Genomic DNA, 20,042 nt, shown 5'->3' on the forward strand with positions numbered 1-20,042 from the left:
GCGGGATGGTTCCCATCGTCTATGGAAGACAAATGTTCCAACTAGAGCTGCCACACTCGCGGAGGCTGTGGGCAAGAACGGACTTCCCGTAGCGGGGTTCATGCACGGGCCACGAAGAAGTGCCACCTGTTGGTGGTACGTGTTAAACCCGTTGGAACTTGAAGCTTTGCAAGAGTAAATAAAAAGAGACCAGCTCGTTTTTAAATAAGCCTAACTAAGGCATCCCTAAAGACCAGCTTATTCGGGAGAGTAAGATTACCTATAGGCCGCTCTTCAATTTTTTGCAGAAAACGTAGATCCGCAATTCTCTTTACCGTTGGTCCAGCCAGATGATCTCCACGGTTCTCATCATTAACCCGGCAGATGACCCGCAATCTTTGGTCCAGCCAAAGGATCTACCGTTCACATCGTCACCATAGCGACGATCCGCAATCCCCTAGCTGATAAATACTTGAAATTAAGCTATTAAGTATGATATATTAGTTTTGGTTTGGAGTTATATATTAGGTTTTACGTACGTTATTCCCTTAGATAAGGCTTGTCGTTGCTTACTACCCTCGTATAATTCCCCCATTAGGTGTTTTTTATTTTAGGAGGTTATTAGGAACTTGATTGACTGGATACGATGGGTGCTTGGTAGGATGAATCGGGTTCGCATTTCTGCCCGTTTCCTAGATTGGAGATGTCTTGGGGTACGTTGAGTTGGCTCGTTGGGGCTGCGTTTGACCTTTGCCCAGCCTAGGGAGGTTTCTTTTGTCCGTATCCTGGATTAGAGGCATCTTGGGTCGTGCCGGTTGCTGTATCACTTCCTCCCGAGCTGAAGACGGTGGAGCTAGGCGAGGGAACGACATATTCAACTAGCGGGGTTTCCTTGTGCTGCTGCATTTGATTTTCGTTTAATTGCAATAATTTGTTGAATATCCTTTGCAGTGGGTTCATTACAAAAAACGGCTAACTTTCCCCCTCTTGATTTGTAGTAACTTTCTCTAGTTTATATGCAGCGTAGTGATGCGTGTCGTCGAGATCACCACGCAGAGCGGCGCATCGCTGAACGGCGCATCACACGCTGAACGGCGCACCACTAGGCGGCGCACCACTGGGCAGCGCATCACTGGGCGGTGCGCGCATGAAGCGGCTCATTGCCGTATTGGTATATTAAGGGCTGTGTATTTGGAACGCCAGGGGGAAGTAAACAGAAGCGATTACGTGAGCAATTCCACTTAAACCTCCCTTGGGACCCCGAGCTTGAGGATTCCGATACAAAGAGCCACTATTATCATTAAAATACCACTTAATCTTCGTTCTGAGATAATTAGTAAGCTTTCTTCCCAAATCTCGGAGTAAGAAACGCTAATAGCATTATAGAAAACTGCGAGTTTATTATTAAAAATGAAGTCCAGGTCATCACGAGCAAAACACCCTCTGAGTGGCGGGTAACTGCGATGTGTAATGAGACTACCTTCTTAGCTATAGTGTCCCCATCTCTATATATGGCTTTGAGAGCTCTTTATATAAAATTAGCAGAGTTTGTCTATGCCGCCTGTGAGGATAGCGTCCAGCAAGACGATTCTCACTCCGTCTACCAGGTTACCGATAATCCGTAGGATCCCGAGTTAGCTTACGATGCCTCCTATTCCGAGAATCAGCAAGGTTACAATGATCACGACGCTCAGTATATCCAAGATATTAAAGACCATAATATCTAATTTACCCACGGTAACGACGATCAATAGGATAATTATCAAAGTGAGTATGAGGTTAATTGCGATTCTAATTGTAGTAGGAATCATAGTGATTACGATAACGAGGCCTACGATAGTGGGGATCAGGGTGAGGGTGATGGTAATGAGAGCGAAGATTATAGCGGGGATTAGGGTGATGGTAGTGATAACGAGGACCACGATAACGAGGACCACGATAGCGAGGATCACGACAGCGGGGATCAAGGCGATGGTATCGAGAGCGAGGATTACGATAGCAATATTAAGATAGGTAAGGATTAGAGGGACTAATGATAGAGACGGTGACCTTAGAGAACAATCCAGGAGGTGTATTTAATTCCATTCTGTGATGTCTATTTAATTATTTGGATGTTATAGCACGTGCCAACCTTTCCTCCTTTCGTTATCATTCCTCATTGCTTCCAACACAGCCTCTTCACCCCACGCTTGAGCGAGTGCAGCAAAACTCCAATACGTATACGTCTTCTTCTCGTTTTCGTAATGTATCATTTCTACTATAATCACCTCTCTTTCTTTTTCTTCCCCCTTTGCGTATATACTCCACTCCGATTTCTCTTTGATCTTGAGATATGCTTGATACTCCCCTGTGTTGAACGCTAAATGCGCTACCTTGTCCTTAGGTGGCAGTTCTTGCTTATTTCTTGCTATATTAACTAGAATAGCCTCTTCATATCCGTCTTTCTCGACTGTGCAAAAGGCCCAACGCTTAGCGTAAACTAGCCTCTGTATTTTGAAGGTGCCACACTGAAAACCTGACTCTGATCGGTGTTGTATTAGACTCTCAGTCATTGGGATTTGTTTTTTTCTCGGATTAAACGAAGATAAGCGAGGGGAAGGGCGGGAGGAAGAGCGGGAGGAAGAGCGCGAAGAGCGTGAACTGGACGATAGTTGAGAACGAGACCGTGAAAAAGATTGAGAACGCGAACGAGACGATCGAGAATAAAGTGATTCGGATTGATCAAACGGTCGTATTTCCAACCTAATAATAGAGTTCATCTCTCCCATGAGATCACTCATATTGAAGCTGCCTAGCGCTCGCTGCTTATTACCCCGTTCTTCATTCTTTTCCTCTACTAATTTTCTTTTCTCGCCGAGAGGGGTAACCTGCTGTGTCTTCTGAGAATTAGCCTGGGCTCGGATTTCTTTCTCTCCGTCCCCGGATCCAGCCTGGTTGATCTTCTTTATTTTCGCCTGGGTGGTCCCAGTTCCAGCCTGGGTTCCGGCTTCAGCGGCTCCGGTCCTAGGTCCGGCTTGGGTTCCGGCTTTGGCGGCTCCGGTCCCAGGTCCAGCCTGGGTTCCGGCTTTGGCGGCTCTGGCCCCAGGTCCAGCCTCGGTTCCGGCTTTGGCGGCTCCGTCCCCAAGTCCAGCCTGGGTAGCTCCGGTCCCAGGTCCAGCCTGGGTTACGGATTTGGCGGCTCCATCCCCAGGTCCAGCCTGGGTACTCTTCTTTATCTTCGCCTGGGGCGCTTGGGTAGTCTCTCCGTCCCCAGGTCTAGCCTGAGTTCCGGCTTCAGCGGCTCCGGTCCTAGGTCTAGCCTGGGTAGCTCCGGCCTGGGTAGCTCCAGTCCCAGGTCCAGCCTGGGTACTCTTCTTTATCTTCGCCTGGGGCGCTTGGGTAGTCTCTCCGTCCCCAGGTCCAGCCTGGGTTGCGGATCTGGCGGCTCCATCCCCAGGTCCAGCCTGGGTACTCGTCTTTATCTTCGCCTGGGGCGCTTGGGTAGTCTCTCCATCCCTAGGTCCAACCTGGGTAGTCTTCTTTATCTTGGCTTTGGTGGTAGTTCCGCTCCTAGTTCCAGCCTCAGGAGCTTCTTTCTCTCTAAGTCCAGCCTGGGCCGTTTTCTTGGTCTTCGTAACGAGGGATATTTTAGATTTCTTGGGTGAAATGTGATTGAACAAGATTGGGATAAGTGCAAGACGAGATCTTTATTAAGTAGTAAAACTATCTTAGGGAAATACAAAGGGGGGATTGCTAAAACAACTTTCAAACTGGATTAGGTCTACGTTTGAGCCTGAAGGCGGTGCCGAACCTGGCTGAATCCTAGCACTAAATTGGCCTTTCCCGGTCTTACACAGGCCCATATGCCTAGACTATGTTAATGATTATCTTCAATAGAGGAGGCTTACTAACCGTTCGAGTGTATCCTTACGGCCGAAATACCGATTGCAATTAGCGCAGTGATAGTTTCGTTCACGTAGATGGACATTGTTATAGTGCCTAACGACATCGGACTTGCGTGTAAAATGGCTTTTACAACTCGTGCACTTATACGGACGCTCGCCACTTTTATTATGCGTACGTTGATGGGCTTTTAGGTTCGAGTTCCTGGTGAACAGTTTATTACATCCCGTAATGGTGTAAGGGATATGTGCTATTCGGCGGGGCGCTTTTGTGGGCGTCTTTAGGGGTGTGGGCGTTTCTCATCCGATATCAAAGGCAAATATGTCGGTAGTTTCTGGGAGATCAAGCTCGCCCACAAAATACGAGTCTAGTAATTCAAGATTTAGAGGATCCATATTGGCTTGGGGGATAAATACGATATTACCCATCTCAGCTTTATCTATCTCTTTAGGTACTTGGGTAGCTATTGACCCAACTTGGCCCCCGCAGGACTGCGACATCCCCGCCGCGGAAGGAGGCCGAACGCCACAAGACCGCTTTAAGAAAACGCACTATTATCGGTATATCGGCATTCACTACTTCCGATTCTCTCCTTAAAAAGGCAAACGAATGCTCATTGAAAGAGCTTCACCAGCTAGCCGTTCCGCAACTCCACATCGAAGCAAAATGCAACCTTCTCGTAATAACCAGCGACATCTGTTATCGAGGATACGAAAACGGAGATCAACACTTATAAAGAAAGCCAATGAAATTCATAAGCAATCGAACGCAGAAGTCTATCTTCTAATCCGTATAAACTGTCGTTTTTACGTCTACTCAACAAGTCAAGGATTTAACTGGCCTCCATCTAAAGAAGATGTTGTACGTGCTCTGCCATATTTCTCCATTTTGAATACCTACTTACGTTTTCCTAGGCCAATTCGTATCCATTACCTGTATTTTTTACTCCTGAGACTGTTGAATCAGGGGCTGATCTGCTTGGCCGTTGACTGGGGTGTTCGATTTCTCATTATGACTTGGGCTGGGTTAAAATTTATCTTTAATAGAATGTCATAGAATTTTAATCTAGCTCTCTTCCTTTGACGAGTTGAAGTGCCCTTGACATGGAGTTGCACATCCACTTCCTTCCGGATTACTCCTCTGAGATATCTGAAGCACTGGAACCGCTGCTTGTCGGCGGCGTCTGGTACATATGTTCAGCACAACGCCCCTCTTGTGTACTATCCCTTGTCTCGTCGTACGTAATATCTCCCCCGGCACATTTCCCGTCACAGTTATTATTCGGGCCTTTCTAGAGAAGTCACATCCACACGAGTAATGAATCGTCCAAGTTACGCACATATCTAACGAGTAATTAGTATCTAACTAATTCTATTCTGGGTATTTACGTACCGGCGGATAGTGGTATTATATTATAGGCAAGAATAGAGCCAGGTCCTAGGTCGAGAAAGAGGGAGTCATACATGGGCGGCATACATGGGCAGCAGTAGGCGCTGCCTGCCCCTTTCTTATCCTGCTCTTATCTGTAGAAGTTTTTAGGAACGCACGTCTGGTCACGAATTGTCGCTTTTTCTATCTACGGCGAAAACTGGGAGGGAACATATCTGCGTCTGACTGCTGCGGATGGATCAAAGCTAATGCACATTAGCTGCACGGCAAAAAGCCGAAAGCGACACCAACTGCCGCCCAAGCCCCAGCCGAGAGTTCCCTGAGCCAGAAATGAGCCCCTGATAACGTGGCAATTTGGGGACTGCTTATTATTAATCTTATACCGTACTACCCTAAAAGGGTATGCTCGCGCGGACTCTAATGTATAGCTGGTGGTACGCCCGATCGCGCGTGCGCGTTTGGCTATCTATTTCTGACCTTCACTCCCCTTCGGTTTTCCGTATTCTGGAAGCAGCTCAAAAAGGTAAAAGTAAATAACATGTGTTTTTCCGTTGATCGCCGATTATGAAACTCTGGAAAATCTGGGTTTAAAAGTCAGTTTTGCGATTAATCACGTATAGCTGTTGTATTACCTTCCCGAGTTCGTCTCTCGCCATGTTCTCTCAGTGTAATGTGATCGTTTAGGTCGTGAATGTCAGAGCTGGTTGCTGTTGATACTGCGGAATTTCCACCGGAACCTCAAAGACGGCAATTCACCGCGACTTTATGCTCGGCTGCACTTAGCGCTAGAAATCTGGTAACTGACAGAGCGTGACAGATGCGGCTGGTGGACAGCTCGTGAAGAATTAACCCTGAGAGGGTGATAACTGACAAGTGACACAGACTAAAAGGCGGCAAAGCGGCGCTTACTGCGTACTCGCACTCAGCCACGATTGCGATTGTAGGTGGGGGTGTCACGGCCGGCTTGGAATGAGGGCGGAACTCCTCTATTGGGCGCTATAGACGAAGATTCTAAACTAAAGGGAAAAGGGAAAAGAAGCTCAAAAGCCTCCCCTCGCAAGATTCTTCCAGGGCGTCTCAAGGTGGGGGCTCTGGCCGAGCTTCCATTAGTCAGTTGGGTGGATCCCTCTGGCTGGTCGGGTGGATCCACCTGGCTGGCGTCTGATTAGTCAGAGCGTCTGGGAGGCCTGGAGGACCAGGCCCTCACAGGGGGAACCAAACTGTCGGGTTTCATTCATGACGGTGATTGGACGCCTATGTAGGGGGGAGAATCCTTCACTCAACCTCACATCTACATTGGGATAGATCCCCGAATTCACAAATCACCAACATACGCAAGGTGTCACGGGCAAGGTGAGTTGCATAGTGGAGGGGAATCTATTAACCTATCGTTACCAGGGTTGCTCCACTAGTTCAAGCAGTTGCTTCACGTAAAGTCTGTAAGTTCCTCCGTAGTCAGGCATCGGCTGAGCGGGTATGAAGGTACTTGGAAGAACGGGTCGTGGTTAGAACCCAATGTATAACGCGCGGACAAGCATTGCGCCTCTTCTCTGCATCAGACGTTTGTACGCCGAGCACTACGGCAAGTGGTGAACAGCGAAATCCTGGCCCCGTGGCGCATCGAGGGCTGAGCGGCGCATCGAGGGTAGAGGGGCGCATCGAGGGTAGAGGGGCGCATCGAGGGCTGAGCGGCGCATCGAGGGTCTAGCGGCGCATCGAGGGTCGAGCGGCGCATCGAGGGTCACATCGAGCGCGTTGTCGGTTGTCCTGGTAGTCGTGTTGGAAAATAGCCGGGTTATAAGCCAGAATGCCTGACCTGAGAGAAGTGGTTCAACAACCTACAGCAATGGATCACTACACAACCGACGTTCAGCCTGAAAGGTCTAGCAGTGTGCGATCTGACGATGAGACTCTTGTTAGTATTGCCGTTTCCTTCAGTATAAGTAAGCTTACGTGTCGATAGCCAGTGCGTCCATACCGGTGTAATTGGAAAGGATGCAGAAGAGGATATGGTACTATCTACCATTTGAACACCCATGAAGCAAAGAAACATCACGGCGAGAGGCGATATAGAGTGCGGAGCCGCCACGGTCGTAAATCCACGCCATCAACTCCTGTCACCTCTGTCGATCCAGAACATCCTGTCGTCGCTAATGTCGAACCTACCGTCCCTGTCGAACCTCCCGTTGAACCCACAGCGCACTGGCCACCACAGCAGCTATAATAACTACGGCTCCCTCTTCAAGATAGAAAATAAACAAGCACTTTTGCACACACTTTTCCAATGCCTGGTGACTCAATACTGCCTGTTTAACAGAAGGTGAGCTACTTCCATCGCAGGCTAGTCACGCTCTACAATGAGCTTGTTCATCATCTTCGCTACGAGAGAAACCATAGGGCGAGCGTTGTTGACCCTCGGGATCAAGCCAGACAACATCTCTTTATACGGCTGAGTCTGTTGCTCGGCTTTGGTACAGTATTTGGCGATGTAATTGAGCACGGCTCGAAGGGACGTGCAAGGTGCCAAAACAATGCATGCTTGACCCAGGTCGACCAATCCACAGCTCGAACACGCGGCAGGGTATACTCTCCGAGGCCCCGGGGTATGAGCGTAGATATCGAGAGGCTGATAAGGGTGAGGCGGTTATTGAGGTCATTTAGGGGCGTTGACCTAACGCCGGGGAGCTCAATATAGTTGCGAATGGGGGCTGTTCGGGGGCCAGCTCCCTACCGTGTACCTGGTCACGTAGTCGAGCGAGATCAGCCTGCGTAAGAATAAGGTTAGGTGCCGCGGTATAGTCGATAAAGTCGTCATCCTCAACCTCATCGTCACCGGGGACCTGCGGTACGGCAGGGACTTCCTCGTTAACCTCAATAACGGCGACCTGGTTTATAACGTTACCGTCCTCGGGTAACTATATAAGGCGCTCGACGTCAACCTGAAGGTCCGAATAACCACGGTAGTTTGCGATTAAATATCGTAACTGTCACGGCATGGCCTGGACAGGCTCCTGTTTGGAGTGTGGTCCGTGCCTGACGTATCACGTGGCCCACCAGCGCTGGCATCAATTCAATCAGGCCAAATATGAAGCCTTATTTAACTGTATTTGAGGCCCGGAGTGGTGTATTTATCTGTGTGTAGGGCTCTCTCTGATTGGGTGGGTTTTATTTGACTTAATTGACGGAATTTGCCGCTCCACCAAAAAAACAAGGAAATCGAGCCCCGAATAGCACCCTAAGACCGGAAAAAAGCCCTCGACCTTCAGGACCTTTATTTCGTCGCCCAATTCTTCGTGCACATGAGGTAATTCAGGGTTTCGTCGAGCATACCATGCCTCTGAGTCCCAAGGATCAGTTTTCCCTGGCTGAATGCCCTCTCGCACTCTGTTGACATAGACGGTATTGACAACAAGTCAAAAGCCATCTTTGACAACCGGGGCCAACGCTCTCTTCTTTCCTTCCACCAAGCCAGTATGTCATCCACCCGCCTGACACTTTCGTAAAGGTATTCAGCTACTTCGTTCTTCAGGTTGGGGTCATCAGGGTCATCATGGTAGTCGTGGGTGATAAGATGACTCCCTCGACCTTCGTGAGGCGTACGAACCGGCACTGGGAGAGGGATGCCGGCGTACTCGGCCTCGTAGAGATCCCGGAATGCCCTCATCGCTTCTTCAGCCCGGTCGCTGCCCAGGAACTGGTTGACCCACTTCTCCTTGTGCCCTGGGTGTAGTATCATAGCCGACCAGTATGCTGGGCTCTCCTCCATCAATCTAACGTATTCTCTGAGCTTCTGAATGGCCAGGCCAACGCTTGTTCGAAGAAAGGATAAATGATCGTCGTCAAGATCAGGTGGTGACGGCGGCGGGGAGTGTAGTGGTTCGTCTGGTAGGTCTTCAACAAGGTCGGCAACAAGGTCGAGGGAGGGCGGCCTGATCTGGCCGGTCGGCAGGCGCCGGGGTAGGTCGATGACCGAGCCGTCGAACCGGGTAGGAAGACGACGGTTACGCTGCGACCGTTGTGATGCTTCCCCGGTAAACAAGACGCCGTTGTCATCGTCGTCGTCTATACCGAATGATCGAGGCTGTTGGCTTGCGACCGTGATCTCTGGATGGGTGTGTACCGGGCCACCGGTAAAATCGGTGACGGCTTCAAGGTTCGGGTGTAGGGTTCGAAGGCGATCCTCAAGCAGATCGATTAGCCACTCCTGCGTAGCGAGGACTTCAGGAAAGGTAGCCGCGCGCCCTTCAAACCACTTCGTGATCTTTTTGAAGGGTTTAAGAATAGACAAAACAATGGAAAGCAGGTGCCAGTCACTTGGTTGTAGCAGGTCGGCGGCGGGCATGCGCTTTTGAGGGTCCTTCTCGGTCAGATTTTTATGGCACCAGTAATCCACTTGGCTCTGTAAACGCACTGCGCGTTCGATCATGAAGAAAACAGAATTCCAACGCGTAGAATTATCGCCACAAAGCTGTAAACCTTCGACTGACCTGTCAAATATAGCCGCGCCGAATTCCTGCGCATCTCCCTCGCCGATCTGATTGCGCGCGACCTGTAGAAAGGATTCCCGGCGTTGTGGTGACCTCCGAATGAAGTGGACGACGTTGTGGAGTTTTCCAACAGGCCCTCTCTTTCGCCATATCTTCAACAACGCTTCTTCCTGCTCGGGCGGTAACTGGCCGACGAAGTCATCGTCAAAGGTTCTTTCGAGGTTAGTCGACTTGCCGAGAATGAAGGCCTGCGCTGCTAGGTTGAGGATGTGGCCGAAGCAGCGCACACGACGCTTTGTGCCTAAGGAATCCCGGGAAAACCGGTCAAGGCCAGGAATTAGCGACTCCAAGGTAAATTTTACTGCCCAGTTGTTCGAATGCACGTTGTCACACTGAAAATAACCGACGCTCTTAGCGAAGCCGTAGTCGTTAACTAGCCGAGAGATGTAGAGAGCCTGGTTCTCGCCGCTGTGAGAGCCTCGAAGGTGGGGCATTCCAAGCAGGTCTTGTTGTATGGCGCCGTCAACATCAGTGTAATGTACGAAGACCGCTAGGTAGGAAACTGTCGCGTTGGAAGTCCAAATATCGAACGAGAGATGCTTCTTGTATGGCGATGCGGCTAACCTCTCACGTAGGGCCTGTTGTTCAGCCTCAAACCTCTTTCGAATATGCTCTCGAATGGTATTGTGCGAGGAAGGAATCAGGGTAGCTGTCTTCTCGGCATTCAGGTCCATACAAAAATCCCGAAATCCCTTATGCTCAACGATGCTGAAAGGCAGGTTCGAGCCGACGACTAGATCGACGAGCTTTTCTTCCAAAGAGAGCTTGTGAGGCAGTAAAACAACCCTCGCGCGCTTTGTATTGACAACTTGAAGCGTGCCTTGCCTTTTTCCGGGCCTATTCATACCAGTAGACGATGACTTGGGTGCGAATGTTGCGTGCTCTTTTTCCAGATGTATAATCGCCGAGCTTGTTGAATCCGCCTTGAACAGGCTCTCGCAATAGTGGCATGCCCAGAAATATTCTCCCTCGATGATAGCGTTGTTGATGATCTGGGCGACCCAGTAGCCGTGATCACGAATCCACGATGTCCTTTTTGGTGTTTTTCCCGCCCACTTTTCCGGTATAAAGGACCCTCTTGGTATTTTTATCTTCGGCCAATCCTTGACTGGAACCCCGGAAAGATCTTTGACATCTACTCCTTCTTCATGGAGCGCATCGTGCTGTCTCGATAGTCGTGATAGCTTCGGAGGAAGGGAGGGAGGAAGATTTCCGGCGGTAGGGAGGCTTGTCGAGAGGGTCGCGACATCAACGGTGGAGGCAGGCATTTTGTCGAGGACTCGGGAGCCAAGGAAGTAGGGAAATCGCTGCAAGAAGGTAGGATTCGGTAGGATTCGGCAGTTTGTTTACAACGGTTGGCGATAGTTGCATTGTAGCGGCACGGCGGCACTCGAATTCAGGGCATTCGAGGATTTTCCCGGGGCCAGAAAATGCAGGGTTGGCCTTGGTCAGGGACTGCCCTGGCGCCAGGAAAACCCGGAAAATTGGGCCTAAAAATGGCCTAACCAATGGAAATATTTGCAAATACGCCAAATAACCGGGCCCTCAATTTGGCCTGTATTTGACCTCAAAAATGGCTTATTTATTTGCAAATACGGATTTCCTTATTTAATTGAATTGAATATATTTGGATTGGTGCCAGCGCTGGGCCCACAACTACCCATTTCTCCGCGCCCTGCGCGGTCCCCGTCATAGCTTCCTTCTTCATCTTTAGATTCTACGAATTCAGCGATGATTACTGCAGCCCTGTCTCCTTACGTTGACTGAGCCGTGATAGTAACCAAGTCTCAATAGCAGTACGGCGAACCCTGAAATCGGCACGAAAGCTCCTGATTAAATGTGCGTTGTTGTTTTCTGACTAGCGAGGCCGTACTATGACGATGTCGAGCTCCTGAGGGAGGCGAGGGAGCTAGTTATAGAGGGAGCTAGTATTACGTAAGAAGCTAACGCAGTACTTACTATACCGGTATTATTAACCTCGAACTAATCGAATATCTAGAAAGACGTAAACGCGTATAATAAGCTGCTCCTTAACTTATATAAGCTTCGGTAGGTGATCCGGGACGTCACCGAGGTCCATATTATTCTCGGTAGAAAAGAAGTTAGTGTTACGATCCTGGCTCAGGCGTGCAGGGGGCTGCACGGGGCAGTCCGCCATTGGCCGACGCAGGGCTGCGGGGTGGTTCCCCGCTGGGTCCGAATGCAGCCAATAAGGGACAATCGGGGTGCTCAGGGCACTTCGGGGCGCTTAGTGCGCTTAGTCTCGACTGAGCGCGGTCCGGGACACTGAGCGCACTGATCACCTAGGACCAACGCTCTGATTGGTCCGCCTTGGATGGATATATACGACGACCGTGGCACCGGTCTTAGATAGCTCTTGCTTGGTTCTCCAAGCAAGCAATACACATTCGCTGCACTCATACATACACTTTGAGTGGCATTCCGATTTGACTGTATTACCCGTGCGATAGGAGCTTGCCCTTTGTTCTATCTTCATAATTACCAACCCCAGCATTCTGTGGAGCCCGTGCTCCCTTACGGACAGACGACCCTAACAGTCGAGTGGTTTGTAATAGTTAGGCATATCGTCGGGCTTTCTATCGTTACGGTAGTAACAGCCCGTACATATACCACCGGTAATACGAAGGTTGTACTACGAGTAGCGATACCGGGGATAATGCTATAGGGAAGACTCGCCGTCGATGCGAGCCTGGAAGGCTTGTAAAAGCTCACGATCGGTAACGAGGAGGGAATCAACCGCCAAGTCGTCTTTAAGGACCGGGTTTTCCTCCGTTAGAAATAGAGGTACGGCAGCTTCGGCGATAGGAGATTGAGATATACGGGGACGGTACTGGCTACCAAAAGCAGGACCACGCTAACGGCAGGGCGTAGGGCGAGGAGTGTTAGGCCCACTCATATAGTCGCTTTATAAGGTAGTTAACTACGAGGGTGATATGCTTAATTGAAGTTCTACATCACAGGCTCGGTAGTGATCACGGCCCCTAAATTCAGCCTCGGAGGAATACTACTAACAACGCGGGCACATCTGGCGGTTGTTGTCCTCCACAAAAGGATCTCCGGGATCACTACCTCCGGGATCACCGCCCGGCGGGCGAGCGAGAAGCTCTTGTGACGGCGGCATTGCAGAGGGAACTTGTCCCTGCCGGCGCTCTGATCTATAACGCCGCTGTATGTCAAGGCGGTCGTCATGTGCCGCCTGTTGTTCGGGTGTATAACCCTCAACCTGACCACGCCGATGGAATATTGAGGTAAGGCGTTGAAAGCCGCTGCGAGGCTGAGGACTTCCGAGGGCAGGCGGCGCGGGGGATTGACCTCGGGGAAGAACGGGGGTAGGGGCGGGGCGAGGGCAGGCATGTTCGAGAGGAGGTCGCGAATACTGGATCGATGCGCGCCAACATTCAGACCGCGGCAAGTATCGCAATTAACCGTCAATCCTCTTCTTCTTCCACCAGGCTTTGCAACAAAGTGCTGGTGATGCTTGACGAACCTGCAAGCACGGCATCTCTTGTAATCGACGGGAATCTCGTCATCGGGGGTCTCAATCGGTAGGATCAAGCGGTCGGGAGGAAGGCCACCACCTCCGCCTGGATTTGGCGGAGGCGGCGGGGGCTGTGGAGGGGCCCCGACCGTAGCCATCGCGGCGGCTCAAAAAAAACGCGTTCTTGTCGATATATTAGTACGCATCAATAGCCCGATGATCTGGAAGCATTCGGCATACCTGTTCATAGCTGGAAAGGCGATAAATCGTGGAAGGTCGGTTGAAACAAACCGGGCATATGTTATCGCGGAATCCTTCTTCCACCCTCCCCCCCCCGAAGCAGGTGGGCCACCGGGAACCAACAGGCAGCGGCGGAAACCTTAGTAAAGAATGGTAGGGCAAAGCCCGGGCACCTTTCGTCGCCCACCTTTCCTCGCCCACCTTTCCTCGGGCGATTTACGCAGCAATATTGGCCTGCAGAACGCCCATGCGCAGCTCAACTTCTTTGCTAAAAGCAACGGTCTCTGCATTAAGACCCGCTCTAGATGTCCATTTGCGCTATATTCGAATACGGGAGGCACGATATTTACTTATGGAATACAGCAGGTGCATGCGCAAAGTTTGTTTTCCACCCGTCCAGTCATGTAAAGGAACAATGGTTGAGCCGGCAACACTGACTGGTCAATAAATCCCGGTCCCGCCACCGCCGCCGCACGCGAAACCGAATGCGAAATGTGGCGGGTAATGCCGCCAGGGCAAACTGTGGGTTGGAAGAATTTGGGATTTGGGGGTAAAGGTAGCGATCGCTTTCGGCCCCGACTTGGAGTAATCAGTCCCGCAAATCAGCCGCCCAGCAGGGGCGAGACCCAATCATTTGCGCTCATGTACGAATTTGAGTGGGCTAATCAAGTTATTATTAGACCCTGTTGGCCGCACGTTTGGGATGTTGGCGGCGGCAAAGACTGGTGGCGGGGTTGTCGGGCAACCTCCCACACAAACCGACCTTCGACATCCCCCTGATGTCAGCGACTTTTTTCACCGGCTCCCACTACACGTGTGTGCGCTTATGTAAGTGTGAAATTGCTTATGTAACTCTGAAAATGCATCTAACGCGGCCAATTTTTTCGCACCCTTTTCCACCACAGCCAACCTATCGCCCACACTGCAGCCATGGCCACCTTTCCAGACGACTGCCTCCCTCCTGAGGGCTTTTTCGAGTCTCGACAGGCCCTATTCGAATCAAAAGCGTAGCCCCGAGGCTTTGCGTACGCGTTGATTGATTCGAATAGGGCCTGTCGAGACTCGAAAAAGCCCTCAGGAGGGAGGCAGTCGTCTGGAAAGGTGGCCATGGCTGCAGTGTGGGCGATAGGTTGGCTGTGGTGGAAAAGGGGTGCGAAAAAATTGGCCGCGTTAGATGCATTTTCAGAGTTACATAAGCAATCTCACACTTACATAAGCGCACACACGTGTACGTCTAGTGGGAGCCGGTGAAAAGGACACTGTTGCGGGCGAAATTCCCTCGCCAACCCCACCATACCAGCCACAGCCAAGTTTTACAGGCATCCAATATGTACTAGCCAATCCGCCACCAGAAGTATTTGCGACATGCTCGCTGGGTTTTGCATTACAGGCACACAAGGGGATCAGATCGCCGGTTGGTACGGTGGGGTTCAAGAATCCTATTAGTCCCTCGTGGGAAACATAAAAAATCTGAGCCCGTGCAAGATCACCTCTGGGCTCCTGCCTTTTTCTTGGAGGACAAATCAGGCACTGCCATTGTTACTTTCTGCCTCCTATGAAAATAAAAAGACCCATATCTCATCTGTTGGACCGGCAACACTGAATGGTAGATGAGTCCAATTTTTCCCCATCTCACCCCGCCCCCTCCCACAAAAGTACCTCTTACCTACCTTACGCAACCCCAATGTGAACCAGAAGAAAGTCGACGAACCCTTGTTTTTTTTTCCATCTTGTGCCCGCTCTTTTCAACAGGTCTTGCCTATTTCGTTGCCCGAGACCAAGAGACATGGGCCTGCCATGACCCAAAACCAGAAGGCCGGAGAAAAGAGAAAATCGTCTATACCAGCGACAACGGGCATGCAGAATGAGGGGAGAAGCATCTTGATCAGCATTACTTGTGAGCAGCCAGGTATGCTGCCATGTCTATCTGATACTTTGCGTGCGCTTCCAAACCAATGGTCCTTGCATCGGCAACCTGTTTTTCGCCGAGCTGGACGAGATCGAGGTTGGTGGTGGAGACAGTGGCATGGTCTCTGATCTGTGAGCTGAAAGAGGCGTTATCGACTTCCTTGCATCCTTTCTTGGCCCACTCGTCAAGATCATGCCACAAAATAGTGGCCCTGAAATGTGAATCCATGTCGGTGCTGAGCACGCCATCGAACTCGTCGCTCTCTTCTTCTTTGTCGGGGCTGTGCCGCCACAGCCAGACACGCTGGTACTCGTCCAGGACGAGATAGTAGCTGGTCGCATGCGGTTGCGTCTCGCCGCGATAAATCTGGCCCAATGGGAGACCAATATCGGCCTCTTGGTTCAACGTCGGCGGTGGGCTAGCCGAGCGTTCTCGATCCGGGACTGTCACGTTTGTATCGCCCGTCAGTCCCGTTGATTGTTTTAGCAGGGTGGGACCCGAGCTGGTGGGACCCGAGCTGGTGTTGCTTGTTCGCGTTTGAGTTTGGGTCAGTCTGTTTCCGTCCTCTGAGGAAGACTTGATCTTGGGCGGCGAGCTGCTTAGCGTTCCCTGCTGTCTCTCTCTCTCTGATTCCGGCGTGCTCCGTCCGCTCGAGACACGAGGCTTGAAGAGGTACCAGGCTGGATGCGCGAACAATCCCTCCTTGGCCGTTTTATGAGGGAAGTTGAGTGTGTGGTGCAGAACTAGCTTGTCTTCACCTGACCCATGAATTGGCGTGGGCTTGTATGTTGACCCGAGAAGGGGCAGCCCCCCCTTTTTGAGCAGAGGTTGGACCCATTCCTTGAAATCCATTTCAGCAGGCGGACGGCCTCTTCCCTTCGGGGCAGACGGCTTCTTGGGAGCAGTGACAGAAGCCATTTTGTGGCTGAGAGATGCGCAAAAGAGTCGGGATTGGGGGATGAGTCAGAAATTCCGGTGACAGGCGAGCCGAGTGCGTGGGACGAGGTGACACGCTTCGCTTCTCCGAAACCGGCTGGACCTGATTCAAATGTCTGTTCTGGTCTGTCTAGTAGCGGGTTGCTTCTGAGAGCTTGCTTGGGGTGATGAGAGCTGTCAGATCAAGCGAGCAGAGACAGGACCCCGTCTTATACCAGACCTTGGATGCCAGAGCCCATCACACCCCCTTTTTTGGCATTATGGACTGGATCCATGTCGCCATGTGGGGCGTGTCGCCAACATGCAAAGACAAGTCAGACTCGAACATGTTGGTTGCGGCGCTGGAGTCTCTGCGGGACCCCCGCGCCGCCGCGCCGTACGGCTCAGGCTTTCGTGAGATAATATACGCCGCCTCACCCAAGCATTTTCTTGCCCTCAGGTCTATTTATAGCCAGTTTTGCCGCCTCACCCAAGCATTTTCTTGCCTTCAGGTCTATTTATAGCCAGCTTTGCCGCCTCACACAAGCATTTTCTTGCCCTCAGGTCTGTTTATAGCCAGCTTTGCCGCCTCCACTCCTGTGCCGCCTCCCTCTCCCTCCTCCACTGGACATGTTTCGTGTTATACTTAGTGTCGCATGTTAGTGCATGTGCCTTTCCCCCACTCTTCACTATCAAGACCCCCCGATATCACCCTTATACGCGAGCCACTCGCCACGCCGTCATGGCTGATACGGGTTCAGTGGCGGTTGGTCATTAGAAAGGTATCAGCGGCCACTTTCTCCGCCGCACCTGCCCCCGGGGGGATACGCCTGGCCCAGGGCCGCTCCCTGAGCCATCGTCCCGGGTTTGACTATTAGTTGCCTCTCTCCAAGACGGGTGGAGTCCCTTGTTTGATCTCCCGGCTGGGCCTCACGCTCTTCATCTCAGAACACATGAGCCTGGGTGGTGGTGGCTAGTGGATTGTTGCGAGCCAACATGTCAGGCACAGGAGGCAAGCATCCTGGTGGGCTTCAGGGCACAATGGGCCCCATGTATTAAATCAAACTGCGCGTCCTCCGATCATGGCCAGTCTCGTCTTCCACATCGTCAACTCACCTGCTTCTCCCTCCCCCTTCCCATCACACGTGCTCTCTCCAAAACCAGTGCATATTGGCCGAAGACCATCATCGCCTCGTACGGGTCCCTGAGATCATACAGACAAGCACCACCACCAAAAGAGATACGCCATGTGAGTATTATCATGGGGTTTTCGGTCGCGGTCACCCATCATGCTCGTCGCCAAGCTGTACTAACCGTCTTTTTCACGCGCAAAGGGCATCCGCGAATGGCAACGTCGTCCAGGAGTCGCCTCGGCTCTACGGGCTTGGTGCTGAGAGTGCGAAGCTAAAGAGCGAACTCCCCAACCTCCCCTTGACCAGCGCGATTCTGGCATCCAAGGCATCAAATAACCTTTACTATATCTGCAACACGGTCAGCCACGCCCTCTACGACCTCTATGAACATATCGTAGCCGAACTCGGCAAGCAGGGCGGGAAGACCGCGGTACCCGCTGATATTTACAAAGAGCCCCGTATGCAGGCGGCCATGCTAGATGCAAATGATTTTGTTCGTACGGCACGGTATCACCTCAATCTTCCAATCCACCTGGTACAGGAACACATTGCTGCCAAGATCAAAATATATGACGACAGGGTCAAGGTCATGGAGGTGGTTACTGCGCATTGCAACGAAATTCGCACTCAACTCGCAGGTATGAGCACGATGTGGCCACAAGCAGCAGCCGAGGAGGATGCAAAGGTCATACACGATCTGGTCAAACTCACAGACCCAATATTGCAGACCTTGGACACGGCCATCGACAGTCTCGACGGGGTCCTCAAGGGAAACTGGTTTCCCAAAGAGCCTGAAAAAACAATCCATGCCGAACTTGAGTCAGCCATGATAAAGGTGAAGGCGCTCCAGATATTCAAGGGACACATTGCCGCTAAGAAGGGCAAGAAAAGAGACGCGCCAACCTGGCAGAAGTGCCGGGAAGAGTGGAATCAGCTATGGCCGGCCGTTGAGAGGGATTTGCTCAAGGACAAGTTGCCGACCTGGGAACAGATTCTCGGCATGGCCAAAGCCGAGGTAGAACAGTACAGGAAAATCCAGTTTGCCAATCCTGAAGAGACGAGAGCCGTTCTCACGGAGATTGCGACGGAATACCTCACCCATTTGGATCCCACGATGATCGCCAGCAGGGGAGCCCAAGCCACCATAACCGCAGACCGGCTAGCCGTCGAGGACCACCAAAACATATCCGCCATCGGCTGCATGGAGCTGGCTTGCCGCATCGTCGCTCAAGGCTGCAAGTCACTAGGTATGTCACAGAACACCCATCCCCCATCCTTCGCACCCCCCTGGCATGGCCCCCGCCTCCACCGGGTCGGAAGAGCAAGCAGACCTAACTAACCACTGCGTCTCTTGGGACCGTGTACCTTATATAGACGATTTCACGAAGATGATAGATGGCAAGGCCTTCAAGCATCCTAACAGGGCCACGCCAAAGGACGAGCCATTTTACACGTCGGTCGTTTTCGTTTGTCAGAATGACGGCAATAACGGAGGCCCCATGGTGGTCACAACCTCGCTGGAGTACTCCAACTACATCCCGTCGCTCGATGCGGCCAACAAGGCTCTGCGAAACCGCATTCGTGTCGTCAAGAAGCCTGTAAGCGACAGCGACGTGGTCGGGCCGACAAACACTGCCGAGAAATATTATAACGAAGTCGAAAGACTAATCGGTAATAAGTCTGGTCCGGACGCCGTAGCCTTGCGACAACAAAGTATCAGGAAATTCCGCACCGAGCATTCCAAAGGCTATTGGAGCCATGCCAAGGAGCATGCCATGGCGCTCTGGGGCACCAACCTTGTGCACATGGGCCGGTGCCCTCGCTGCACGTACACGGCAGACTACGACATGCACGCAAAGTGCGTATCCGAGGAGCAAGCCGCACAAAGGTCGAAGGGTGGAAACTGGGTGAAGTTCAACCTGGGCCACACCTGTGCCGAAACCATGGCTGTCGGGTACTGCAAAAATACCCACGTCAGCGCCTAGACCATGGGGAAAACATTCAAGGACAAAAGAGATGTAACACAAAACAAAACGAAAAGGGGGGGTTGGCTTGGGCGAAAGGAGTACGAATAACCAATTGTATTCCATCAGACGCCCCGAGCCCTTTCCAACACCCCCCCACCCCCCCCCCCCCCCCCCCCCCCTTTTCCCCCGGCTGGGTCTATCAATGGCAGGTTCAAAGAAATGGCCGCAGGTCTGTGTCAAAGTTGTCATGCGGTGGTGTGGCTGGGTGCCCATACCACAAGAATTTCCGTGGATACCGTCTGGTCGAAAGCGAAGAAAAAGAAGAGGCAGGCTCCTAACCCAATGCTGTGTAGATAGATTTAACGCTGGGCGTTAAGAAGTCATTGAAGCTCGCTTTAGCATTCTCATCTTAACTTTGATATTTTTCCTTTTTTCTCTTTTATCATCTTTCACAAATGCTATCATCGAGACACGGCAATCTAAAAAAGAAAGGAGAGAAGCTAGATAGTAGAGGGGTGGAAAGGAAGAACTAGCTAGAAAACAAAAGGAATATCAATATCACCCTTCAGCTGGGCTTGAAGA

At 51.4% G+C, this 20,042-nt stretch overlaps 3 protein-coding genes across 3 annotated transcripts; 1 reads left to right on the forward strand and 2 right to left on the reverse strand.

Annotated features, from left to right (window-relative positions):
• Window positions 1-1,408: 1,408 nt before the first annotated feature.
• B0T26DRAFT_707306 (uncharacterized protein) lies at window positions 1,409-1,806 on the reverse strand (the record flags this gene model as incomplete). The annotated part of the gene is made up of 1 exon (XM_060441843.1): window positions 1,409-1,806. A coding segment is annotated over exon 1 (172 nt), but the record flags the coding sequence as incomplete, so codon positions are not given.
• Window positions 1,807-15,427: 13,621 nt separating this feature from the next.
• On the reverse strand, window positions 15,428-16,363 carry B0T26DRAFT_675230 (uncharacterized protein; the record flags this gene model as incomplete). Its single annotated transcript, XM_060439803.1, has 1 exon — window positions 15,428-16,363. The coding sequence occupies one exon, from the start codon at window positions 16,361-16,363 to the stop codon at window positions 15,428-15,430; it is 936 nt and encodes a 311-aa protein (XP_060295603.1).
• An 838-nt stretch (window positions 16,364-17,201) lies between these two features.
• On the forward strand, window positions 17,202-19,617 carry B0T26DRAFT_707319 (uncharacterized protein). The gene is made up of 3 exons (XM_060441844.1): window positions 17,202-17,609; window positions 17,695-18,740; window positions 18,868-19,617. Coding segments are annotated over exons 1-3 (1,659 nt in total). The 5' UTR covers window positions 17,202-17,607; the 3' UTR covers window positions 19,479-19,617.
• The last annotated feature ends 425 nt before the right edge of the window (window positions 19,618-20,042 follow it).

This window comes from Lasiosphaeria miniovina, assembly GCF_030549165.1.
Source record: "Lasiosphaeria miniovina strain SMH2392-1A chromosome Unknown B0T26scaffold_4, whole genome shotgun sequence".
NCBI lineage: Eukaryota > Fungi > Ascomycota > Sordariomycetes > Sordariales > Lasiosphaeriaceae > Lasiosphaeria > Lasiosphaeria miniovina.